This window comes from Rhea americana, unplaced genomic scaffold (assembly GCF_003343005.1).
Source record: "Rhea americana isolate MKP2758 unplaced genomic scaffold, rheAme1 scaffold_65, whole genome shotgun sequence".
Lineage (NCBI taxonomy): Eukaryota > Metazoa > Chordata > Aves > Rheiformes > Rheidae > Rhea > Rhea americana.
This window is the reverse complement of record NW_028186812.1, coordinates 901843-929540: the sequence shown is the minus strand read 5'-3', so window position 1 is coordinate 929540 and position 27698 is coordinate 901843. Positions and strand designations below refer to the sequence as shown.

The following is a 27698-nucleotide window of genomic DNA, read 5'->3' as shown; positions in this document are numbered from 1 at the left end:
ATCATAAGTTTTCAAAACACAAACTATTCCCTGACCTCTCTACCATTTAGCTCTCACTATATATGGCTCTTCACTGTACAAAGATTTCTATAGGCAGCTGTTAGGTTGGGCAGATGGCCCCTGTGGTGAAAGAGCAATCTAGAAAAAAAAACACTTTTTAGTTTTGGAATTGTGCTTACTGGAGCTGAAAAAAAGAGGTATATATTGACCCATTTACCATTTCACAGGGACAAAAGTCCAAATATTTACTGTATTTCACAGTTTCACATCAATGTTTATTTCAAATGAACATTACCCTATTTCAACAATACAAACACTCATTTATTGAGCATTTGTCATATTACAACTTAACCCATATGGTAAATTATGCCACTTAAAACGAGACTGAACTTTTTTCTTCATATCACTTGTTTTGACTTAAGATAGAAGGCAGCTTACAAAAATGTGCCTCTACTCTAGCAGTAAACTTTGGTCAAGAAAAGCAGAAAGAACAACTCATTGCTTTTGCAGTGATTGCACACATCTCTCACATTGCAGCTGCTTATATTGATTATTGATTATTAGCTGAATTTCAAAGTAAAGTTTCTTATTGAGGTTTAACAAAGTGCTACATAACCTTAGAATTAGCATGTTATTCTACCTTGTAATCTGGACAAATATGTGCAATTGTTCTGAAATTTAAGGCTTAAGGAAAGCCAGGTGCAGGAATAGAAAATTCCAGTCTGTTACATTATGACTGATCCACCTTCAAAAGTGTTATTTTTGATACAAAATTCCAATTTTTTTCTGTTTTCGTGCTGTGCTAACTTGTTTTCCCCACAACCTACACAGCTTAAGATGGTCATAAGCACTTCAAGGCTAGCAAAAATATAGCGCATTTTAACCAGACAGCAGCTGTCTATGTCCTAAGCAAAATGGAAAAATGCAACAGAAAAGACTGACATAATAGAATAAGGAAATATCAGACATTAAAAAAAAAAAATCAGTGACATCATGACATCAGACATCACATATCCTTAATGCATTCTAGAAAACAATTAATGAATTTTATCTTGTTCAGATTATTTTTTCATGCATATCCCAAATTACTGTAATATTTGACATATTTGATAAACTGCCAACTGTTACTAAAGCAGAAAGAACTGAAGTTTAGTAGTGGTATGTGAAATTCTTATTCATTTATTAGAACTGCTCTTAGAATGAAAACACAGCAGTACAATTATAATTTTTCTTTGATGGATGATTTTTCTGTATTTTGGTATAACGATGCTACAAACTTGAGAAATATTTAACTTGTTTTTAATATCAATAAATATTTCAGCTCTACATTTGTGGGAGAGTCCAAATCCATTTTTTATAACATTATTAGAAACCTTTAGCATCACAGACCTACAGAAATACAGAAACTGATCAGTAAGAATTAAAGATAGGCCTACACTCTCAAAAGGCCTTGTGATCATTCAATAAATTCTCACAGAYACAGAAGATGTAGAATTGCTCCTGAACAATACTGATACTGTATAAAACACATACCAATGACAATACTTTGCTATCCATGGAGTTCAGCAATGTTCTCAGAGAACGGCTGGTTTATGTAACAGTATAAACAATGTACTTTTTAAGCATTAAGACTACTTAAATCCTGTGAGACTGCATTTGTCTATAACCACCATTAGCTAACTTACATTGCCCTAAAGCCAGCAACGGATCATTCCATACACAAGCAGTTTTAATATCATGCTACAACTTCTACTTATGATACCTGGCATGCCTTCACTGCTATATAACAAGTTTTATGCAAGAAAATAGATTCAATACGGCTAGTGACACAACTTCTTCTTTAACATCTAAACCCATTATCAAATCATTGCACCCTCCTGGTATTCTAGATCTTGCTGTTCCCTTAAAGCTTTGAAAAGAACATACAGCTAGCTGAAAAAGGAGAACATGCCTTAGCATCAGTAATGGGACAACATCAAAAAAATGTGAGAATACAAATTTTTAATAAAGTATTACCACTTTGCTAGCTACAAGCTAGAAACCATATATAAAATAGATCATCTTATCATCAGAGGCAACATGAAAGCTCAGAATGGTTAAGTCACTCTCTCCAAACTTCTACATAGCTAATCATTCTCAAGGTAATTCAATTAATTCTTGCAAAGCTGTATTTTCAGTAACCAAACATATTAAAACAACAAAAATCACTGCTCATTGGGTAAGAGAAGAGCCCAAGCACACAGGCAAACTGAATATTCCGAATGCTTCATCAATGAATTCTGAGAATGAGACAAATCACAGACTAATTCTTATCATCCTCACTCCAACAGCACATGATCCTATCAGCATCCTGCAAATCGTAACAAGTAATCTTAGAGCTTACAAAAATTGTCAGTATGATACAAAGGTAACATGCACATCTCCAAAACTATGCACTTTTTCCAGTAGCTTATACCATCAACTCAGTTTCATGTAAAGTCTGGATTAGAAAAGCATAGCTGCTTGAATGGTATCAAGTATTATCACATTAATTTTTTAAGTTTTGTTGACTCAAAACAAAACATTTGCAATGAAGCCAAACAGCTCACCCTTACAAGATCAGAGTCGTCTCTTTTGTCAGTTTTTTTCCCTGGTAATGGTGATGTTAGTGTGAAATCTTCATTTTCACTATGGTCCATTTCAGTACTGTCAAGCCTTAAAAAAAACAACAAAAAAACCAAAAACAAAACAAAAAAACCCTCAGATTTATTCTACTTGTTACTACAATATAGCAACCAATCATTAAAAATTGTGTGTGTGTGTGTGTGTGTAATATGCATGTATGTATGTATGTATATAAAATTAACCAACAGCAACAATCTTCAGAAGAAATCTGTTCCTAAACCAGAAACAATCTGGTAGAACCTTTCATGAACTCTGTTTACTATAGCTATCACATGATATGACAAGCCAAAACAGCTAAGTCTCAGGACAAGACTGTCAATCCTAAACCACATTGCATGTATTTCCCAGTATAAAAAAGAAAATTCAACTAGTTTTGAAACAGAAAAGCTTTCTGGAGTTATAAAAAGATCTGTGCATCTATATGTAATTGCGTACACTTTTACAGATCAAGCATGATATATGAATGAATAGCAGTTATACCAATATGTGGTACTTTAACTTCAAATTAAGAGAATAGAAATACTTTCACTTAGAAAGTGTTATAGAAATATTCAAAGTTTCCATTACAAATACTTGAAATATCAAAGCTGCTTTGTTGTCTACCAACCTCCCTTTGATCCTTCCTGGAGAGCTTGGATTTGAACTGCTGCTGGCATTGCTTACAGTTTCCATTCGTGAAGATTTGGATTGAGACTGCTTGCCTGCTGACGAAAGAGGCTTATTAACTGCTCCAAGAACATTGGCTGCTTTGGGCTGAAACCAAAAATATATTTCCTTTATTTTAATCTACATATTTAGATATTACATATCTTGCCTGAAACAACATGTACTATGCTTAAGATATTCACAAATTTTACATTCTGCAATCAGTATCTTAATTACAAAGTGAGAAATATTTAAATATGAAAGTTATTACAGAAGCCAGAAGTTCAGAGAGCTGTAATCAAATAGCTAGCTGACACTACAGTGTCAACCTTCTCAGTGCTTATTCAATCCTCTTCTTATTGCTAGTATTAGGTGCTCATCTGCCCTTGCAGTAAACTACTTTTTGTACAGTTTGCGTTCTGCTGATACAGCTTCCTGAACCAGCTCACCATTTGGATCAGCTAAGCACCTATACCAGCAAAACAAACAGCAGGAGCAGGACAGCCCTTTCAGGAAATCAGCCATTAGACTGGCTTACTGTAATGACAAACAACACTAGTTTCAACTAGGAATGAATAAGCGCCTCAAAAATCAAATATACAGGAGGAGATTCTGATGCTTTATGCACAAATTTTAAAATGGTTAGGCTTTTAATAGGTTCCAAAATAGGTTCCAGACACTGTAAAGTCCAGGCTATTTAAGTGTCTTGCAGACATGCCAAATACATCCAGTTCATACTAACTTTCAAGACAGTTGAAAGAGTTCAGCTACTCCTGAAGAGAATGCATATTTATGGCAAACACGCATGTATAAAAATGTCAAACAACTAAAGATCATTCCCATCAGTGAACTCGAAATTTCACAGTACTTAAGATGATCCATTTCCTATTTCAATATTAGATTGTGGCTGTGACTTAAGTTGCTGACAGCTGGAAAAAAAGTACATGCACTTTGAGTGCTCCTTTTTCAAATATATATGCCACAGATGTACTGATTGTGTTTATATAGGTAGAGTGAATCCTACACTTAAAGAATCACTTTGTGTTGAGCATGAAAAATATGGAACAGCCATTACAAAAATAACAAGCCCTGGAGAACAAAATTCAGTTTAAGAATTCATATCTATCACTTTAGAACTTAACATCAATCAATAAGAATATACAAAAAAAGCTCAAAAGCACAAGTTCAAACTCATGGTAGACTGAGCTCCATACTGCAACTGGCCTGCACTACAAATTCCCCCTTAGCACAGAACCTACACTCCAAGCCCTGCTGCCCTCAGATACATGCAGCACTGTTCCCTGCTTATATCCACCACATTAACGTCTGCACAAGCTAGTTTCCCATTCCGTTAAGACAAGACTCCCTAGACCAACTCTCATTCCATGATGCTCTAGTAATGTAAAAATTGTAAAATTTATATGTCTAAGTATACTTCTGCTTCTTTTTACTCAGTTCTAGATCAAGAAGGAGCACCTAGCTCTAGAAGTTAAAATAAAAAACCAGGATATTTCATGGTAGCATAAAGTGTGTCCTTTATGAGCTACAAATATATTAGCAGCAAAAGGCAGAGTAGGGAAAATGTGAGTCTGCTGCTGAATGAGGTAGAGGCCTAGTGATAAAAGACACAGAGAAGGATGAGGTACTCATGTCTTTTTCTGCCTCAATCTGTATTGGTAAGAGCAACCATCAGGAATTCCAGGCCTTGCAGACCAGGGAAAAAGTCTGGAGAAAGGAAGGCTTAAACTCAGTGGAGGAAGATGAGGTTACAGACTGGACACACATAGGTCCACGGGATCTGATGGGATGTACCTGTAAATGCGGAGGGAACTGGCTGATGGTACTGTGAGGTTATTCTCTTGACAATCTTTGAAATCTTTGATTGGGTGAGGTTCCTGAGAACTGGAAAAAAGCAAATGTCACTCCTATCTTCAGTGAGGACAAGAAGCAGGATCCAGGGAACTACAGGCTAATCAGCTATACCTTAATCCCTGGGAAGGCAACGGAGCAGCTTATCCTGGGTGCCATTTCCAAGAATATAAAGGACAAAAAAGTGATCAGAGGTTGTCAGGCAGATTCACAAAGGGGAAATCATGCTTAACCAACCTGACAGCTGTCTACGCAAGAACTACTGGCTGGATATATGAGGGGAGAGCAGCAGATGTTGTCTACCTTGACTTTAGGAAGGCTTTCAACATTGTCTCCCATAACATCCTCTTAGGTAAACTCAGGAAGATGGGCTAGATGAATAGACAGTGAGGTGGGCTGAGAACTGGCTGAACAGCAGAGCTCAGAGGATTGTACTCAGTGGTGCAAAGTCTAGCTGGAGGCCAGTAACTATGGTGTGCGCCAGGTGTCAATATTAGGTCCAACCCTGTTCAACTTAATCATCAGTGATCTGGATGATGGGACACAGTGCACCCTCCACAAGTTTGCTGAGGATACAAAACTGGAGGGAATGGCTGATACACCAGATTGTTGTGCTGCTAGTCAGAGCCTGGACAAGCTAGAAAAACAGACAGAACCTCATTAAAATCAAAGGGATTTTGAATCTAGGGAAGATCAACCCTATGTACCAGGACATGCTGAGGGCTGACCTGCTGGAAAGCAGCTCTGTAGAAAAGGACCTGGGGAGTCCTCACGGACAAGATGACCATTAGCCAGCAATGTGCCCTTGTAGCAAAGATGACCAACAGTCATCTTTAGGATGCATTAGGAAGAGTGTTGCCAGTAGGTTGATGGAAGCGATCCTTCCCCTCTACTCAGCACTGGTGAGGCCACAACTGGGGTGCTGGGTCCAGTGCTGACTCCCCAGTACATGGAAGACATGGACATACTGGAGCAAGTCCAGCAAAGGGCCACAAAGATGATTAAGGGATTAGAGCATCTCTCATATAATAAGAGGTTGAGAGAGCTGGGGCTGTTTAGCCCAGAGAAAAGCCTGTAGGGGGAAGCCTATCAATGTGTATAAACATCCCATAAGAGGACAGAGCTGGACTATTCTCATTGGTGCCCAGTAACAGGATGGGAGGCAATAGGCACAAACTGAAACACCGGAAGTTCTGTCTGAATCTATGAGGGCGACTGATTACTGGAACAGGTTGTCCAGAGTAGTTGTGGAATACCCATCCTTGGAGGCGCTCCAACAGTGTCTGAACAGGGTCCTGGTCAGTCTGCCCTAGCTGACCCTGCTTGAGCAAGGAGCTTGGACTAGATGATCTCTAAAGATCTCTTCCAACCTCAACAATTCCGTAATTCTTTGTTTCTTAACGTTGTCATATTATATTTACTATATTAAGTATGGAACAAACCAGCAAGAATGTTTGATGTCAAAAACAGCATGAGGGAACTTAATACTACCTATCAGAAATTTCCAGATAGGTAACTTCTTTTTGAAAAACTTCTGAGTCTTCAATAAAAAGTGAATCTATAGTCCATGAAGTTCAACTAATCTTATTTGTAACTTCATGGTGACCGTATATTCAGAACAATAAATGTTAGCTTTCACCTTCAAATCAAAAGATCCTCCTACATATACGCACTTTTTCTTAATATGTGATCTTCCTCTGCTATTAATTCTCAGCCAATGCTTCATTAGCAAAACTAAAGCTAAGATACTGCAGTTTTTCTTGCCAGGTAGCAGATCAAAGTTCTGCAATCACCAATAGGACACATTAATCCATATGAAAAACAATTTCTTTTTGTCTTTGCTAGATTTTATTCTAAAAAGTATCTATCCTCTTTGTGAAGACCGCATTACCAGAATGCATGTTTATAGAGAACAAACTGATAGAACCATGGAACATTAAATTTGAAGTCTACTTAGTTACTTCTAAGCTATTGCAAAATGATATCTTTCAAAAACTTTCACAAAGATTAACTTTAGGGATTTTTGAAGTTATTTGTTTTAGAAATTCCCATTGTTGTCACTTCACATATATTATTGTGGTTACCTGCACAAAAATCTTATCTATTTTACAAAATTTTCAAAGTGTGGGAGGTGGGTTTGGGGTTTTTTTGTTTGTTTGTTTGTTTGTTTTTAAAAAAGACACATCAGACTATGGCCATTATTACTACCAACCCAGCACAGATACTAGAAGTTTTTATCTGTCCTTTTCTCACTACCTGTTCACTGTTGGTTGGCATGTAAACCCTTCAGGCAGAAGTCACATATTTTCTTAAAGTTGTCAAGAGTTTATCTACTGCACAGGTTTGTTTTTATAAGAAAATACACACACACACATATATAGATGTGGAAATACATACACACCTTTCCAGGAGTGAAAAAAGACTTCATTTCTGGAGGAAGATAGTTTTTGGTGTTACTGAAATTCTGTAAAGAAGGGAAGAATAACAATCAACAAATAAGATAAATATGTTTGAGAGTACTGACAAAGGAATATATTGGACTTTCTTTACATCTTCTGAAATGTTAAACAGTAATACCTCCTTTAAAAAGTGTGTACACATATGTAAATATATGTATGAAGATACATAATACATATTCAACTAAATTATAACAGAAAAAATTCTAACTTTACAAGACTATTTTACATAAAACAAATACTCTCAAAATTTAAAGTGACTGTTATCTTAAGAAAACAAACTCCAAGGTATACCTTGTCAGGTTGAGTAAAATATCGGGCTGGAAGTACAGGGTCTTTAGGAGATTCCAAACTGTATGTTGTGCTCTTTGACATAATGATATTCATTGCTACATCACAGACTGTGTAGAGTTTCTGTAAATAGTAAAATTTAAACAAAAAGAACTTTAGAAGTTTATCACAAATTTTGACAAAAAAAGTTATAGGCTTTGAGCACAGAACTGTAAGCACTCAATTTAAAACTACCATCTTAAATATCAGCACTAGAATGTATCTTAAACAGTATATCACGGTACAAAAAGAAAGGAGCAAAAGACAAACAACTATACACTCAGCAGTTAGAAAGAAAGCTTTCATGTTCTTTTTACACTCAAAAAATGATATACTCCATGGTTCAGAAAACAAAGCTAACAAATCTCTGTGAGGGAAGAATAAAGAGGTTACAAACAAAAATTTGTATATCATGTGATGCAAAAAATTAAACAGGATCAGGGTTGGATACCTTCATTATATAAGACAAATTAGAAACATCTGATGCATGTATTTTTCTTCCTATACTAACCTGTACCATCTTGCACTTTTAAAAAATATTACAAAGCAGAAAACACTTTACTGCATTATATAAGGAGTAAAAGTTACAACTTACACATTATTTAAAGGTAGTGTTTGATAACGTTATTGAGACAGAAACAGAAGGATGATAAACAATTACAACTCCCTTGCAAATATGCAAGATTTATTGAAGCACAGAAAAACTGATAGAGAACTTCAATAAATGTAATCATTACAGCATACAGAATATTACCTCCCACATACAATTTTACTGAAAGATATTTTAAAGTTGGTGTGTAAACAAAAAGCAACTTATTTCCAGAACTGCATCAGACCTAAATGCAATTTCCAATCCAAAGTATCACCTACTTCATTCATCTTTGGATCATCTGGTCCTTGAGCATCTTTAGTCTGTTTGATATTTTCTACCATTTTTCTGATAAATGCATGACTGTTGTTTTCATTTTTAGCCATCAATATTTCCAGTATGAACCACAGGCACCTAAAGGAGAAATTCAGCATTCCTCATTAATAAAAATGCAATAAATAAATAAATAAATAATGACATCAAAAAAAATAGTTTACTATAGTTCTACCAAATACTACAAATTTGGCAGTCAAGTAGTCTAACTTCAGGAAAAAAATTCACCAGAAGAAAGTAGGATGAACAGAATAAAAATCCTTCATAAGAGACTGTGAAGGTCCCTTTATAAGATACCACAGAGCACTAAGCAAAAGATACACAGTTTTTTTCTTACAATATTTTCTTWAAAAATTACCATCATTATTGTGCACTGGAAAATTTATCAAGGAACTCAATAAATTAAAGTTTAATTTAGAATAAAGTCAGACCACTGTAAACCTCAGAAATAGTATTAAAAACAGTCTTACTCTTTAATGTCCTTGAGCTGTTCGATGTCTTGGACTTTGACATAATCTGGGTCATGAGCTAGAAGGTGGATAGTATAAGGAACAACATACTCTGGTAGAAGAGACAACAGTTTCTCTGAAAGGCAGAGGAAAGATGCATTAGAAGACTGCTTATCAAGAAATGTATTTTTCCACTACATAAAAAAGAGCAAAATTTAAGGCCAGCATACATTAAAGTGTTGATATATGTGAGCATTGCTTTGTGATGCTACTGTTAATATGGATCTCATCACTGATGTGCAGAYGTTTCATGTATGCAAAATCAAGATTTTGTTTTAAGTAACTCTCAGTGCTGGATACTTTCTATCTACCTCAAGAGTACTGCCACAGCCCTTCCCCTCAATCCTTTCCTCAGTTCAAAGTCCGTGTTCTCTGAAGGCCTTTGGAAAGAAGTGAGGATAGATTGCAAAATTCATGTTAATTACAATATCTGGGAGCAACACAATTACAGAATGAGCTCTACTATTATTTTTTTGGACATGTCAGTACAGAGTCTTGTTAAGAGCATAGAAAGTACCCTTTTCCAAAAAAAAATAAAACAAAAAAGTGAAAATAAGACATTGCAGTCAAATCGCAACAGTGTTCTCCACAGCCTTCCTCATCTTTTTAGAGAAGGGATTGGAGGTGACCTAACAGCTACAGCGACAAAGAAGTAGTGGACTGAGTCTGAAAGGCTCAATCCTTCTTGAGACAGAGTAACTCAACTGAGCTATGCCATCCAAAGCTTTCAAAATTTTTTCTAGCATCCTGTGAGAGTTGTAATCCTACGCAAGGTCATGTAGGAGAAAGTCTTTTTGCTTCACAGTCAGATGGACAATTTTCCTTGGGAGATTCAGAAGTGAGAATTGTTGCCAAAAGCCCTGTCAGAGTCATAAGCATGAAATACATGTTCCATTAGGGAACAAACAAATTCCTAAGCTAACTAGCCTTACACAGAATGAATTTTTCAGTATCTCAAAGCTTGGTGAGGAAAATTAGAATGAAAAAAGTTTATATCTCAGAAGGCTGCTAGAACAAGAGACAGACAATTTGTAAAGCAAAAGTTAAAAGCCATTGTTCAGAAGAAGTCTACGCTATCTTATCTAGCCTAAATCCTGAGAGGAACGGGAGGATGCAGAGCACACCTAGGTTTGTATGCCTGTMCTGTAGGCAACAGGCAAGGGCAATACGCAAGGCATGCAACTATTCCAAAGATATTGCTATGGTACATCTGATCTTGACTGGTTTTGGCAAATGCAAATATATAGTATAAACATGTCTATGAATAAATGTTTGATTTGAACTTACATATGTAAGGAAGGAGGCAAATTATTGGCTTAGCTTATCTAATCACTTTTGTGAGTAAGACAGACTGAGGGCTGAAATACATTACCAAATCTGAAAAAAAAAATCTTATTTTCATAAGCTTTTATCTGTCCTGTATTAGGTTGCAAATAAGTGCAGACATCTATAAGTCTATATATAATTATATATGAAAACTAAACACATTAAAATGTTGACAGTTTTTTCCAGTATATGTATTCATATGAAATGCTTGACAAACATTGTGCATCTCAAATAAAACATGGTTATTGTACATTTCACAAGATAACTGAACAATTGCCATAGAAAAGTTAAGTCTTACTCAATCTATTCTATTTTCAAAGGTCTGCATAAATAGGGAGAATGCACAAGCTATATAAAATATTTAGATTCAGTCATAACAGCATGGAAAGCATAGAAAGCATTCAAAATTAATGAAGGCCCACAGCAAATATGGACAAGTTCCAAGCATACATCTTTAGACAACCATCACAGTTGATGCAGTTAACTATCTAGAATAATATATCCACTACATAGAATCTAAACCACCATGGGCTTTAAAAGAATAAGATCAACCAGCTTTTTTATATTTCAATTTAAATATAAGTAATTGAAATCCAATGTACTTTGTGAAGCACTTAAGTGTTCCAACTGATGTTCCAGTATTAACTTAAACAGTCTTCACTCCTTCTAGTACTGTCCTGCATTATAGCCACTGGCTATATGCATAACAACAACAACAACAACAAAAAAAGAAAAAAAGAAAAAAAGAAGAAGAAGTAGTAGTAGTAGTAGTGGTGGGTAAGACAAAGTACATCACTTTGATTTCAGAATATTATTAAAATTGGTTTGCTTTAGACATGTCCCAGGCAACTCAACTTGCTGTTATTTGTACAAATTTGCAAYTACAGTAGAATGCTCATCAAAAGTTCATGAACTTAAGTGTTTAACTTCTGCTTTACACACTTTCTAATATAATATAGTAATTGTTTTCCAGACTCAGTTAGAAATAAGTGAACTAGATCCAAACAAAATAGAAAGAGAATAAACCTTAATACAAATTATACCTAATCCCAGGCATGACAGAAATACTGTTTACACAATCTTCCTTCATCTCTATCAAGCTATTTAGTCTGAAATAGAATTGAAAATCCCTTTAAATAACCAGAGTCTGGCTCCAGATTTAATTAATATGACAATTAATATCCAAAGCCAAGCCTTACAGAAATAAGATACATGGAAGTGAAAATCGCACATAATGAAAGACACAATGAGGCTGCCAGCACTTGTAGGTAATATGTGCCCCAAAACACTTGAGACAAGTATTTATGAACATTTTGGAAAGAATCTTGTTAAAAAATTATATATATATATAGTTTACCTCAATTTATAATCTTTTACTTACTGACTTGGAAGTAAAAGTCTAGTCTTAGCTGCAAAACAGGATTTCTATGCAAGACAAGTCTCTACCCAGCTGGAACAGTACTTGGTGTACCAGCAAAGTAAGTCTCATCTTGAGTGGCCTACACTCAATTGCACCTAGAGAACTTAAGAGTCCTGAGAGTGATTCCTAACAGTCTGTAAAATGGTCAGTCTGAAGGAAGGAGAAGTTTTACTATCTTGTGCCAGTCTTAGGAAGGTGCATCCTTAGGCAAAGTATAAAGAAACATACTAGCTTTTCAACAAATGCTGAAATCCCAGTAAATACCTGAAACATGCTCCCCTTACCTTCTTCAAGTTTTCAAGAAAAAGTGTATCACGAAATCATCAGTTTGTAGATTAAAAAAAATGCATTAATCAAAGAAGTTGATTTTAATGTCTAGTTTTGGTTGATTCTTTTCAAAGTATGTGTTATGGTCATTACTACCATGAGTTACTGCACAGTCAGAAAGAAGAGAGAAAGGCATTCAAATAGTATCACCTTACAAGAAATGGACTTCAGCTATATTACTGTAATAATGATTTGTAAGATATGAACAGTCCAGGACTTTATTTGTTAAAAGATCAAACTGATAAGTCCGAATATCACAAAGTTCATATTGTAATTCTAAAACATCTACATCTAATCCAGACTCCTCATGTATTACAGTGCACATCAAATCAGTGGACTCTCACAGCAGTCACTTGGTGAGCCTTTCAGCAAGAAAGTCACATGCACCTAGTCTCCTCTTCCTTTCTTCTACAGATTTTTTGAATGCAACTTTGCAATACATATTTTAATGTATTTAATAAATCAGCAATTACTTTTACTTATATGAGAATTATTAGACACTCCTCCTATATAACTGAAAAATGATTTCAAACTTCAAGAAGCATAGTCTTAGAGTGACTTAAAGGCATTTGCTTTTTTTTTTTTTTTTGAAGTCTAACTAACAAAAGGATTTCTCCACACACATACTCCCTGACCAAAGTCTAAAGGGGACTGAGGTATACACAGACTAGCATGAAGCTCTTTGCATAAGTCTATGCTTCATAAATGCAGAATTAAATCAGTTATTTGATAGCATAAGTGAGATCAAATTCACAAAATAGGTCTGGTTGATCCTGTGACAGAAAAGAAAAAAGAAAACCTTCATTTCATATAAGACCTAAGTTGAGAATCATCATTAACCTTTCAAAGAAATATTACTTCCAAAAACTCTTATTCAAAATGCCTTAAGCTTTCCACAAAGGTCTGCTGCAACCATATCCAGTGTTGCCATTGTAGGCACATAGCTTTGAGTAAATCAAAAGGGGCAAAACAGACAGTTAACATTGGTCCCTAAAAACTTACAAAGCATATCAAGATACAGACTGCTGTTACCTGGAAGAAAAAACATTATATAAACCAATCCTGAAGCACGTACAAATACAGTCCATAACCAAAATAAAAAGACAATCAATTTACAGCAGCATTTACAGTGTCATTAAGGTCACATATTATTACTCAGTGAATTAAAATAAATCATTGTCAGTTCATTTACAACATAAATAATCACTAAGTTCTGACAGCACACGTAACTAACAGTGCCTTTGAACAACTGCTTTACTTCTTCTATAACCTCAGCATTTGTACAACTTCTAACAAGATTTAAAGATTTTAGAACTGTGTGTTAAAAGCTCAAAAGAAAATTTTGCTTGTATGTGCAGTTTTCATTAGATACCTCTAAGTGAAATTCAGAAGTTTACAACTATTCTGCATATATAAACAGGAAAACAGTATTTTCACAGTCTATTCCCATTTACATCTGAACAACAGCAGTTAAACTGAAAAGTGACTTCTATTTTCTTACCACTAACTGCTGCATGTTGCTTCAGATACTCCCTTCTGACATTTATGTTCTTCACAAGGCATTGCCTAGCATGAGCTCTTCTTTCTTTTACTGGATCTTTTGCACACAGTGCACAAATGGCCATATATTCTAGTGGCAGTCGTAGTCTAGAAAGGCCTTTGTGAAGTTTCTGAGCAAATATTTGTCTCACTTGGTAACATTCATCCTATTAAAACAAAACAAAAATTGTAACAGTAAACTTCCAGAAGAATAACACAGACCCTGGAATGAAACATAAAAGGCTGGGTAACTATGCCAAAATCAGTTACAGACCTTGCAGCCATAGGAATGGCTCCTATCTTTTAAGGATGTCTTTTTGTTCTAATTCAGAAGGATTATACTGAATAATCAGCTGAAATTTCCCTTAAAGTCTGGAGGAATGTTCAGACTCAGAAATCTTAGGTAAATTTCACACTCACAACCTAAGGCCTAATTTAGCATAGCATTTAGGTGTAAAGTTAATAAAATTTTTTCCAATGTGACTGCTTTGCAGAGCCAAAGTTAAAGATTTGCATTGAAACAGCATTTAGCTACCAGTAAATATATTTTACTACTGCAGTTTCACAAGTTTTCCTTAAACAATTTATATTACAAACTGAATAAAATTCAACAGAGTAAGATAAAGGTCATATGAGAGTACTAAGTATTTCCATTACAACGTGGGAACCTGGGAGTCAAGACAGACATTTGCTGATATCTACACTTCACATCCAGTTTCCTTACATTTATGGCTAGCGCACACAGCTGGTACTGTTCTAAGGTGATGATTTCATGGTAACAAGGTTCTTGTGCTAGCTTCACAATAGCACTCCCTGCAGCCAGCCTCAAGCGAGACATATCAGGTTTACTGAAAAATAAGGACAGAGATATGAGGGTTAATCTATATACATATAGATAAATTGTTATTTGACTTAATTAGATCCCATTAAGTTCGCATTGCTGAAAAACAATTATTTAAAAAAGAAGGAAAAATTTTGCTTCCCTTTTCAAAACAGCAGAAGTAATATGAAACCAAAAGTAGTTTCCAGGCCACCATATTTCAGAGGCTGTTACCACAAATCCATTATGTTGGACCATCTTTGCAATGAAAATACTCTTGGAATTTCCTAGAAGTTTCACATGCATGCAGTTCAGTTTTAGTTATGCACTGGATCAGCACAGTCCAAATGGCCATTCAGAGGCCTAATTTGGCCAGCAAGATACTTCTGTCAAGCATCCTGATATTCCTTTATCAGCAGTTCCTGCCAAAGGAATAGCCCAATTCTACTCCCCAGAGCTGCCAAATCTATTCCAGTAACGATAACTCAAGATCCATGCTGTACCTCAACACATATTAAGATTAATCAAGTATTATGATAGATGACTAAATGAACTGTATTTCTAAGATGATGTCAAAAAGTATGCGGAAAGTAGGAAGTTTTTCAACATGTTGAAGGGAGTTTTACTTGACTGGCACACCCAAATTGCATTCCGATGTACCAAAAAAACTCCAAGAATTTGCTATTTTTCAGATCAAAAAACGGATTCATCTATCACCCACCACCATGTTTACACAGGTCATCAAATTATCAAAATTATCCTCGCATGGCTTTTACAAACTGACATTCACTTAAACTAAGTTTATTAATGCACAAATTAACTTTTAGTGTTTTTAGAAAACTCATTTCTGTAAACAATTACTTCTGCCTTACTTGAGTTCAAACAGAAAATGGTATTAAGATGTTTCATGCCTCATTGTTATTAAAGCATGAATGAATTCTATTCAGAAGTGATATATACAGCTTTTTCCTCTAATAAGTTGGAGTAAGAGTCAAGGTTTATTCTAATTTATAAACAAACATTTTTTCAGGAAGGATAAATAGTGTTTAACTCCTTAATCATTTGCCCTTTATCCTTTATCCATGAACATGGAAATTTTTACTTCTTAAATGTTAAATTTTACTTTAAATTTCATCTACTGTGATAAGCGAAGCCAATTAAAATTCAATTTTTGCACTCTAATGACAATTGAGCAATAATGACCTAACATTACTGAATGAGTAAGCCGAAGGGAAGGATAAAATTAAGAACTTTCAATCTTACTCAGCTTTAGCAGTGATAACATTTAATTCTGAATATTGAATCAAAAATATTTCATGTAAGTTGGCTAAGTCTTTATGGAGTATGTGTCACATTTGCATCACAGAAATATCTGCAAGCATGTACAYAGGAAAGAGAAAGACGACAGTGTCGGTAATGAATGTCATTCTTGCAATTAAAGATGACAATCAGAACCTTATTTTCCCTAAGAGGAATATGCTTAAAAAAAAMCACACACTTAATTGAGGATTTATTTTTGATGAAATTATTATAGTCGAAAGGTTTCTGACCTAATTTATTCCAAAACAGGCAATTTTTAAGGCTGCAATAAAAAAATTCAGTCCGAAATAAACGTAGTTTTCAATCTCTTCCAATAATTTTGAAAGTTAGGACAAAAGAATCCTTGGTATTAACTAGTTACTAGAAGCTTCCCAAGAACTAAAAGCGGGATCTGGACATTTATTTTCCTGGTTGTTACTACCATCCCTGAACACCAGATGTTTGAAATGAGAACAGAAGTGTAACCCCAGGGCAAGATGTTATCAAATGGAAGACACTTAGTCTTAATTAAGGTGGCAGGCGGCACAAAGATAATCTAAACAAATGCATCTTGAAAACCCGTCTGGTGCATAATCAGCTATCTTCTCTCACATCACAAATCAGTAGTTAACTTTTTTTTCCCCACAGAAGGCAAACACCAGTGTCCAATTTTGTAAGCATCTTCCATGTTCCATGGGACAAAATATCCTGAATACAAGGTCTTTTAACACTGTTGCATGTCAGATGGTACAGTAGATTATAACATAGAACTATGAAGCTATAAAAGCCAAAGAATTTAAGTCATTTTCCTCTTGGTAAACTTCAACTTCTGGAAGATACAGATAGCATTTCAGAAAAATCTCAGTTCAGATTCATATCTTATAYCAAAACTTTCTGCACCAGCTGGTGTCCCCCAATAGTCAAATACTCCTGYTTTGTACTTACTATAGGGTTGAGATCCGATTACAAAGAAGGTATGTAAGATTAAATTGTTTTACTTAACCAGAAAATTACTACTATCTTGAGTTTAAAATTTATAAAGTTTTTATTTATAAAATCAAAAATAAAGATCTAGAAAGGATCCTTGAGATTTTTTTTTTTTACTGAATTAGTTCAAAATTAATTAAACTATTTCTGACACTGGTAAATTTAACCTTTGTACACTGACATTCCAAAGCAACTGTTGTCTAAAAATTACAAGTAACTCAAAGTCAATAATGTAATTATTTTAAAAAGAGAAGGATGAACAGCAGTACAAGTTTGCTTGTTTGTTTTATTTTTTCCAAGTGGGGCCTTGACTTTACCTGAGACTCTGGGCTTGAATCATGCTTTGAAATCTAATAAATCCCCTTCCCTTACACTGTCACTGAAAAGTGCAGTTGCATAGATTTAGAAAGGAAGATAGAAGCACTCATTTTACAGTTGTAGAAATACTTGTTCCAGAAATTTTTGTGCAAATTTCTAACAATGTGGAACACTAAGATTAGAGCATTTTATAATGCCAAAAAATTGCACTAAAAACAAGACCATGGCAACAGGCCCACATAAGATAAAACTTTTGAAACCCACTCCTTTCAGTTAACTGAACTGTTTTGCAAATTATACATTGTTTAAAAAACAAATACAAGTCACAAACACAAAAACTGACTCTATACAGAATGATATCAGATCCAGCACAGTTTAGCAGGTAAGGTGCTGTATTGCACAGACAGAATTGTACTTTTTCCAAAACCCACCTAACCTGGAAGGAACAGGGTCAGATTTGCACAGTAGGGGCCACTTAGCAATAAACACTACAAGAAAGAAGATATCATCATGTTCTCAATGGCTGAAGAAAAAGGGTCAGGACAGCGTCAGCTAGACACCAGTAAGCTCCATGCAGAACTAACACACATGAAACACGATCCCCCACGCTTCAGGGTTTTTGTTTGTTTTTACTCATCAGTGTAAGCGCTATAGCTCACACAAACAGAGACAATGCAGATCTGTATTGCATAAAACTTKGAGCTTTCCTAAACTTGGAAAAGCAGCAATCTGTTTGAGAAGCTCTGAACAGATCCTGCTATAACCTAGAGTATCACAGGCTAATGGCTATTCAGAACACACTCAAAGACCAGAGAGTGATCAGAGGAACCCAGAGATCAGGATCCAGCAAGACAGAAATTAAGGTGGCAAAATGAGACACCCTAATTTATCTGCATGAGCTAGCAACTAAGACCAAACCTGAACTATTAAGCCACTGCTGCCCCTGTTAAAAAATGCACTGAGGCAATTTAACAGAAGAAATTAGAAGGTTTTGCAAAGAAAGGGGGAGATTACAGAAATCATTTTGAGAAATCTGGAGGGAATTTCAGGATTAAACAAGAGTATGTTGGGATTATACAGGATTTACGTGAGATGTTCAGGGGAAAGGACAAAGGCGGGGCAGGGAGAGATCAAGGCTAACAAAGGAGGAAAAAATTAAGGCAAATGAAGAGCACAAGGGTATAAAAGGGATCTATCACATGTAAGCAGGGCTACTGCTCAGAAGGCCTGTCCAACTGAGCTCTGCATTTTATTGCAGTCTRTCTTATGTTCAACTCTATTTTTCAGCATTTGCTATGCAACTCTGCTCTCCATCCTGCGTGGTGGAGAGGATGGGAGAAGGCAGGGCATGCAAGAGCTCCACTAGCAAACTTCAGCCCGGGCTAGCCGGTGAATAAGACAAAGCCAAATACAGGAAAGACCAGTGAAGGGGTGCCTTCGCTGAGCATCATCAGTCCTTAGGGTCAAACTATTTGCACTGTTTTATGTGGGTACCTATGGACAGACCATTCTCCTGCGTATGTTCACCTGCTTGCAGCTGGCTGTGTGTACACTCCCTTTCCCCCATTTGGAAATTGCACTCAGCCTCACTATTGACTGGACCTGGAAACCGGAATAAGGAGCCGCCTCTCATCTCCATCAGACAAGGGAAAAAGGAATTCCCTGGGTCCTCCTACCCAGCAGATTCACGTATCCTTAAAAAGTAGTAAAGCCTGAAAAGAACTGTAATAAATTACTCTAGCTTGCCCCAAACAGCCTCTAACACAGAACAGCTCACATGTTATTGCAACTGTCCGCCTGCACTACATATCCCAGCCCCATCATTAGCTTGAACAACAGAGAGCTGATCACACTACTACATATAGTTTCTATTATTATTTATAGTTTTGCGTACAAAAAAGTGGGTAAAACTTGTATTTCAAAAAGGTGCACTGTATGGAATCATCACTCCAAGTGTGACAACATGCAGGACCTAAAGTACTGACAATATTCACAGTTGACTGGATAAGCTAGCTTCCAACAAAGTGGGCTCAGCAGGGATTTTCAGGCATGCTGAAAAAAACTTTACTGTCACTTTTTAAACTTACTGACACAATCCATTTACGCTGTATTGAAAAAGCTGCCATAGACACAATTTTCAATATGTTTGGCAAACAGTAATGGCTGATAACTTGTCGCTTCTGCTACAGTAGAGGATTAAAAAGTTACCACAAAAAACAGTAAGTTATCTAACAATGACCCCAAAAAAGAAATTTACATATTAGGAGTTAATCCTCTTTATATATTTCCCTTCTTCCTTTCCCTTTTAGTGTCCTCAAAGGAAGAGAGGCTGCCCTTCAAGGAAAATTGCCTTATCTTACATACTAGGTATTCCCAACTGCAATATGCTATTATTTTTTCATTAGAAAGCTTTCCTACCAGCCTTTGGCACGTGCCACAATTTGTCCACTGACAAGGGCAAGCTGCATAAAAGCATAAAACCAATTTACAATGGGAAAGAGGAAGTGACTCAGGTTATCCTCACAATATGAATAATAGTTCTTCAAAGAAGGGGATAAAGCAAAGAAGAGAAAAACATTAAAATACTGTTACATCATAGTTACAATATTAAAAAACACTCAAATTTTAATGTAGAAATTCACCCAAGCTTGCTATTAGTGCCTACAAAATGAAATAAGAAGCATCTAAATTGTTAGGCAGCTAACATAATATTTTAAGCACTACTAAAATGTGCTAAAATGTGTGCATTTTCTCCCAACAGATATAACATATAGTAACTTTTTGATGTACCTAATTTTCCCCTGTTCTGTCAAGTCTCCATCACTGTGCAATATTGTTGTTAGCAACCTCAAAGTAGATGTTCCTGATTTACTGTGGTTGTTCTTCATTCCTAACAACCATCGAACCATCATCTTGATGGCTTGAATCTGAAAGAAATTTAGAAATAGGAGAATCAAAAATCACATTATGTACCTTATTTTAAAAATAATTTCTATCTTAGTTTGATCATACTGCATTTTCCCAAATAATTTTTATTATCAAGAACACTATCCTGTGAAACCTGCAAAACATCAGTAAGTATTGTGTACCCTACTGAAATATCTTTTAGTACGGCATACTGTCATGAAAAAAGCAAGTTTTCACCGAAAGTCTCAAACAAATGAAAATTATACAACCTCTAGTCAACAAAGTTTTCTTCCACTAATCAATCACATCTTCAGTCCTGTGAAAACATTATCTTAATTGACACTATAGCTATTAAATACTGTGGAATAGGCAAAACAATTTAGTGTTACTTGTAAACAAAATGTTACTTATTAAAATGCAAAACAGATTTTCTTAACTCCTATGCTTAAACAAGCCCTATATAATCTTTTTAATACATGCAATATTTAGATACAGAATTCTTTAAGAAGTGTAAATTAAAACCATTTCATAGACATTGCAACTGTTTAATAATCAACCTATATTAAAGATAATCAGTTCCTAGAAAATTATGTTCCTTTCATGGCTACTTAAATAAAAGCCTCAAAGCCTACTACTTAAAATAACTGTCCTTTTCAAGAGGAAACATCAAGTATTTTGAGGCAAGTTTCTAAAAGAATGCAGAATCCAGCTACCATGAAACACTGAACAATTTCACAAAGACAACAAAATAAAAATATTCATCTGAATCAGGTAGACATCCTTGAAAAGAAATGAATTTCAAAACACAGAATTCAAGAGCTTTGTGAAAATTATGATACAGGAAAAAAAAATTAGAAGACAGGATAGGAAGAAATCTCCTAGGTGCTGAATCCAGCTACGTTCTTCTAGTATAGATATTTTTGTACACAATATCTTAGAATTTTTTCTTTATCAGAAAAGGCAATTGTAATATGTTTACATTAAGCATTTGTAATATCACTGAAGCTCTCCAGTTCATTATATGGAAGACATCAACAATATGATCAAAATTGTCAACCTCAGATCTTAAAATTCCTTCATTAAAAGCTATAATCAAGTTTATTTTCAGCACTGCAGCTGAGCTACTCCAGCTACAGTACTAATCCTACTCATAAGACCAGCAGGAGGCAGGATGTCAGTCACTCAAGAACTCAAAATTCATACAGTTTTTGGAACACAACTGAAGCTCTTTTTTTGCCCTAACTTTTAATGAATCTTCCACTGAAATAGCTGGTAAGTTCCAACAAGATGCTCTAGCTTATAATAATAACTGCTCTTTAGAGAGCAATTTAGTTTATCAGTTCAATTTCTTATTGCCACAACCAGTGCCAATATCGTTACTGCTTCCCATTTGTTTGGGACAGACAAACAGGCTAGCTCTATTTGATAGTCAAGTTAATGGTGTACGAGCCAGCTCCACTCCTAGAACAGTCTAACTGCATTGATACAGGACTGTTGTACATACAAATTCAGCCAAAGCAGTCACATACTAAATTGCACCAGTACATCTCTGGTCAGCTCCTGGCCACTGTGAGCTTTTGCTTCTCTTCCTCTTTCATGTCAGTTTACAGTCAGAGTCTACTCTAAGCATTTGCTGCATGCAAGGAAGACAAGTCCACTTCCTCCACAGTTTGTTCTGCTCCCATGCTATTTCCTTTTTTCTCTGCTAGGTTTAATGATGCTACGATGACACTGCAACAACCCTTCAGAATTAACATATTCCCATGAAATTAGTATGGGACATGAGAATTCCCCAGTCGCTACATTTCACCACCTGAAGACTTAAATATGACATGAGTTTGCATTGTCTTCATGTTTTAAATTTTCTCTTTGCAGTCACACAGGATAACTATGAAAGGATAATTCATGTTGGAAGGAGTGTCAGGAGGTTTTCAGTCCAATCTCCTCCTCAAACAGGGTAAGCTATGGGGTCAAACCAGTTTGTTCCAATCTCAAAAGATTCCAAGGATGGAGACTACACAGCCTTTCTGTGCAACCTACTCCACTGCCTGATTGTTTTCAAAGTGATAAAGTTTCCTCCTTATATCCAGTCTGAAACTTCCTAGTTTCAATTTATGCCCCATGAACCTAGACTCCTCCTTCAAGATTAAAAATGAAGGTTTAGAATCTATACAACACAAAAACATCAGGAAAGTCAAAATACCACAATGGATACAACCATCCAAAAGACCACAAATGATTCCATTGTACTAGATAGATATAGGTGTATTTTAAGTGCAAACAAAAGTGATAGGATGTGATCATTTCTTTCTAAAATAGTGAACTTCACATAAGTCTCTGACTTTGCATATGAGAAAATTGTGTTCAAACCCTCGCTTTATGCAAATAATCAGCAGTGTGCAAGTATGAATTTTGTAAAAAACATGCAACAAAAACAAGTGATTAAAAAAAAAAGAAAGTGATAAGAACAGTTGCAGAATAATCGTAGCCCTTTTCTCTGAGCTAGGATTAGAATTACAGAATCACAGAATGGGTAAGGTTGGAAGGGACCTCCGGAGATCATCTAGTCCAACCTCCCTGCTCAGCAGGGTCACCTAGAGCATGGTAGACAGGGTTGCATCCAGGTGGGCCTTGAAGATCTCCAGAGAAGGAGACTCCACAACCTCCCTGGGCAACCTGTGCCAGTGTTCTGTCACTCTCACAGGGAAGAAATTCCCCCACACGGCCAGGCGGAACTTTCTGTGCTTCACGAGGCGACTGAAAAGAGTTTGTCCCCGTCCCCTTGACACCCTCCCTTCAGGTACTTGTACACATTGATAAGATCCCCACTCAGTCTTCTCTTCCCCAGGCTGAAGAGGCCCAGCTCTTACAGACGTTCCTCATAGGGCAGATGCTCCAGCCCTCTGATCATCCTTGTAGCCCTACGCTGGACTCTCTSCAGTAGCTCCATGTCTCTCTTGCACTGGGGAGTCCAGAACTGGACACAGTACTCCAGATGAGGCCTCACCAGGGCTAAATCAACATTACATTATCAACATGTCTCCCTTGTAAAGGTATAATGACCAAACATCCCCTGCAACAATCCTGGAAAACAGTCCTAGGAACAATGTCTCCCTACTTAATCAGCATTTCAACAACACCTAGCAGAGGTTTCTAGTACTTAAATTTCCAGACTGCCATCATTGCAGGAGTATTATAAAATCTAGATGTTCGTGCAAGACTAAAAAATGAAACAGTAACTAAAAGCACAAATAGAGACATAGGATTAAAAAACAAATACTGCAGTGCATGTGGAAGAAAACAAGAAATACTACTGCTAATTTATAAGTCTAAATCCAGCATGCATGTTCCACTGAAGTATTCAGTGCTGGACACTGTCAAAAGAGGCTTATGCGTTAAGAGTGTACACTCACATGCTAGGCATAAAAATACAAGTCTCATTCATACAATAATTATTTTAATCCATATTTAATAGGGCGCTGAAACATTTTTCTACAGACATCACTTCATTTAGGCTTAGCACGCAAAACTATGCTGGCCTGTRTCTATTTGGCCGGACAGTTCCTCCAAACCTAAATGAAGATGTACTTCTGTGTTCATCCCCTTACCTTTTTTATTTAACAGATACTATAAACTTTTGAAAAAGCTACTGGTTATAATATATCTGTATTATATATACGTAACAGTTATATTTTAAAATGTCTTTTTCCCCTTGTTAATCAGATTTTAAAAATACTTTGTCAACAGAGAGATCCATTTATAAACTAATCAGGTCATCTGTAGTGCTCATTAAATTTAGGCTTCATAATAGTAATAAAGGCTAATTAAATTTGCAGATCAATTTTCACCATAACCTGTTTTCACGTGCCCACAAATGCTTCAAGTTTCAAGCTTTATTCCAACTTGAAATTGCTTTAAGATTTTCTACTTAAGCCTTTCAACTGGACAAATTCAATACAAAAACACATTTTACAGAGACTACACAGTTTTCAAGTGTCATTTAAAAAAATTCAATTAATATTTACTACTTCAAGTTGCATATTGAACTGAAATTACTTAACTACGTAAGTGTACATCTTATTTCTCTAGACTGTGCAACTATTGCACAAATAGGAAGAATATCTTTGCTGCAGTCAGATAAGCAGAGAACTAACAAACCAACTCCAGATGTAACTGAATGTTTCCATGAATTCTGTACCAAGCTGGAAACCAAAGTGCTTACTAAATTGGCAGACAAGGCACCATTATGCTACAAAAAGTTTAATAAATCTGTGAGAGAAGGTATAGAACTTAAAAGTATCGGAGCAACTTTACTCAGAGGCACAAAATGGAAACAGCTGCCATAATTAAACAGCATGCTACAGAGATGCGCATCTTTCTAATTATGGAAGAAAACGTGAAAGCATAATCTACCTCTGTAGAAAGTGGATGTAGAATCTACCTTCTTTAAAAAAAAAAAAAAAAAAAAAAAAAAAAAAAAAAAAAAAGAGAAAAAAAAAAAAAAAAAAAAAAAAAAAAAGACAGACATAGGATGCATTTTCCACAGAACAAGTCCATTTCTAACTGAAAGGAGAAAAAAATGGAGGTAATGTATTACCAAGCTTAGAAATGGTAATAAACTTATTCCAAGCCACGGACAAGTTTAAGATGATTTTTAGGTAGAAACTGTATGAAACATTTCAAAGTTTAATTTTTTTTCCCTAAGTTTTTCTCTAATACATATTTTCCTTCTTTGTGTACAATGTAACATATTTACTCTTTGTGAAAACAGGCAATTGCAAAAATGGCTTTTTCCTTATTTCAAGACACCACAAAAATTTTCCTAGAATGTTTTCAGAATTCCAATGAAAAATATAAAGTTTAATAGTTAAATACTGTAGAGACTTGTTTAAGTTAAGTAGAAATAATTAAGTGTGATAATATCTGGCATATTTAACTGTTGTACACTAAATATAGGACCATAATAAAAATTCAGTAAGGTATATATGTAAATTTATTTACAAAACCTTCTCTCCTGACAATCCAACCTCTCTCCTCTGATACAGTCCTCAATTTAAAAATAGTTTCTCCTTTTAACTTTTTTAAGCAAGGAAATCTTGATATTTAATATATTATTACACACACAAGCATAGAAAGACATATTAAGTGCTACTTACTTTAACAAGTGTTTCAGGAGAGACTTCTTCATCTGGAACCCAAAGTTTTGTCGTCTTTTTCCCTGGAAGCTAAACCAAATTTTACATTTTGTTATGCTACTGTTACTTTACTGAAACCTGCTGCAACCTCCTGTGTCGTTTGCTTCTAAAACAATACAGCAGTTGTCTTTATACCTTCCTTATTCATAGAAATGACAAGTACAGAAGTAAGGTATTCTTACCTCTATTCAAATATCAGCAAGTTTAATAGTAGTAATAAGGTTTTTAAAAAATTATTTTCTGAACACTGGGGCTTCAGAGTGCAAGATCACAGAATCATAAAATCAGTAAGGTTGGAAGGGACCTCTGSAGATCATCTAGTCCAACCTCCCTGCTCAGCAGGGTCACCTASAGCATGGTAGACAGGGTTGCATCCAGGCAGGCCTTGAAGATCTCCAGAGAAGGAGACTCCACAACCCCTCTGGGCAGCCTGTGCCAGTGCTCCATCACTCTCACAGGGAAGAAATTMCCCCTCACCTTCCTCAGACAGAACTTCCTGTGCTTCAATTTCTGACCATTGCCTCTTGTCCTCTCACAGGGGACAACTGAAAAGAGTTTGTCCCCATCCCCTTAACACCCTCCCTTCAGGTACTTGTACACATTGATAAGATCCCCACTCAGTCTTCTCTTCCCCARGCTAAACAGGCCCAGCTCTCGCAGCCGTTCCTCATAGGGCAGGTGCTCCAGCCCTCTGATCATCCTTGTAGCCCTACGCTGGGCTCTGCAGGAGCTCCATGTCTCTCTTGTAGTGGGGAGCCCAGAACTGGACACAGTACTCGAGATGAGGCCTTCCCACAGCTGAGGAGAGGGGCAGGATCACCTCCCTCCACCTGCTGGCAACAATCTTCCCAGTGCACCCCAGGATACCGTTGGCTTTCTTGGCCACAAGGGCACATTGCTGGCTCATGGTCAATTTGTCATCCACCAGCACTCCCAGGTCCTTCTCTGCAGAGCTTCTCTCCAGCAGGTCAGCCCCCAGCTTGTATTGGTGCCTAGGGTTATTTTTTCCCTAGATGCAGGACCCTGCACTTGCCCTTGTTGAACCTCATGAGGTTCCTCTTTGCCCAACTCTCCAGCCTGTCCAGATCTCTGTTGCTTCAAAAATAATGCTCATTTTTAATATCCAGTAAACCAGGATCTCAAGTGCAGAAATTGAGACAGCAATTACCTCCCTAAGTGTAGCTGGCAATACTTAAGCATTTAACTTTATAATCGCTATCGATACAGAAGTATCAAACAAATCAAGAATCGTAGTCTTTCATTTAAACAGTATATTTTAGTTTCAAATGCATCATACCTGCTAAAAATCTTAAACAAGCAAGTTATGATAAGAGATAAAGCAAAATTTCCTATTTTAACAAAGGGTAGGACATAGGTGATAGTTAACTTGTCATTTTTGTAATGATTACAAAGTTAGTGCTACCCACCTTTTCTGTACTGTGGGCTTTCAGTTGGGTCAAATAATACTCACAGAAAATCAAAGACAAATACATGCAAAAGGTAAAAACAGCAAGTCAAAGTTTTGTTTTGTTTTAAACACATACTTTTCTTGCCAATTATCCTACAGCAGGAAAAGGGGAGCCTTAAAATTACAAACAAACAAATAAAACTTACCCTGTCATTCATTAGCAAATCTTTAACAATAAAAGTGGCAACCAAAGATTTCAAAGGGGCAGCAAATTGATCAGGTGCTAGCATGGCTATATGGCCAATAGTAACCAATGGTGTAATGAGATGCTCAAAATTGCTTGGATCCAGACTCTTATGCAGTGGCTAGAATAAAGGCAAAAAAATCAGATATTATTGATAAAATTTATGTCTTATTAAAAGACAAGAAAAAATCTGTATCAGGTTACTCATTCTAACAATTGTATTAACTGCCCATTTAACCCACCTATTTCCATTCCAGAAATGAAATCTTGAAAGAACTATTAATCATTTAGATTTAAAAACATATTCATCAACCCTATAACAGGCTTCCCAGGAATTACAAGACAAGTCAAGACAACAGACATAAAAGGCTAATCACATTTGGGAAGAAGAGTTCAAAAAGGGGTAGTTTAAGCTGGACCATTTGGGAAACAATGCATTAAAAAGCATATTTTCGTATTGAAGCATATTACATCTCAAAATGGCAATTTCTGTAATGATATGATTTATCCTTC

General features: G+C 35.9%; 1 protein-coding gene across 6 annotated transcripts in view; it reads right to left on the bottom strand.

Annotated features, from left to right (window-relative positions):
• Positions 1-27698, bottom strand: part of PDS5B (PDS5 cohesin associated factor B) — a 109568-nt gene that overhangs the window by 9380 nt on the left and 72490 nt on the right. For 5 of the 6 annotated variants that reach the window (XM_085320716.1, XM_085320712.1, XM_085320718.1 and 2 more), the window contains 11 exons: positions 27148-27306; positions 25495-25563; positions 20222-20358; positions 14732-14855; positions 13970-14174; positions 9357-9471; positions 8835-8967; positions 7929-8048; positions 7580-7642; positions 3272-3417; positions 2589-2694 (listed from right to left, as the gene is read on the bottom strand). In XM_085320716.1, the coding sequence (XP_085176842.1) occupies positions 2589-2694; positions 3272-3417; positions 7580-7642; positions 7929-8048; positions 8835-8967; positions 9357-9471; positions 13970-14174; positions 14732-14855; positions 20222-20358; positions 25495-25563; positions 27148-27306 (1377 nt within the window). The remainder of the gene's footprint in view (positions 1-2588; positions 2695-3271; positions 3418-7579; positions 7643-7928; positions 8049-8834; positions 8968-9356; positions 9472-13969; positions 14175-14731; positions 14856-20221; positions 20359-25494; positions 25564-27147; positions 27307-27698) is intronic. The other variant, XM_085320717.1, reaches the window with a different exon arrangement.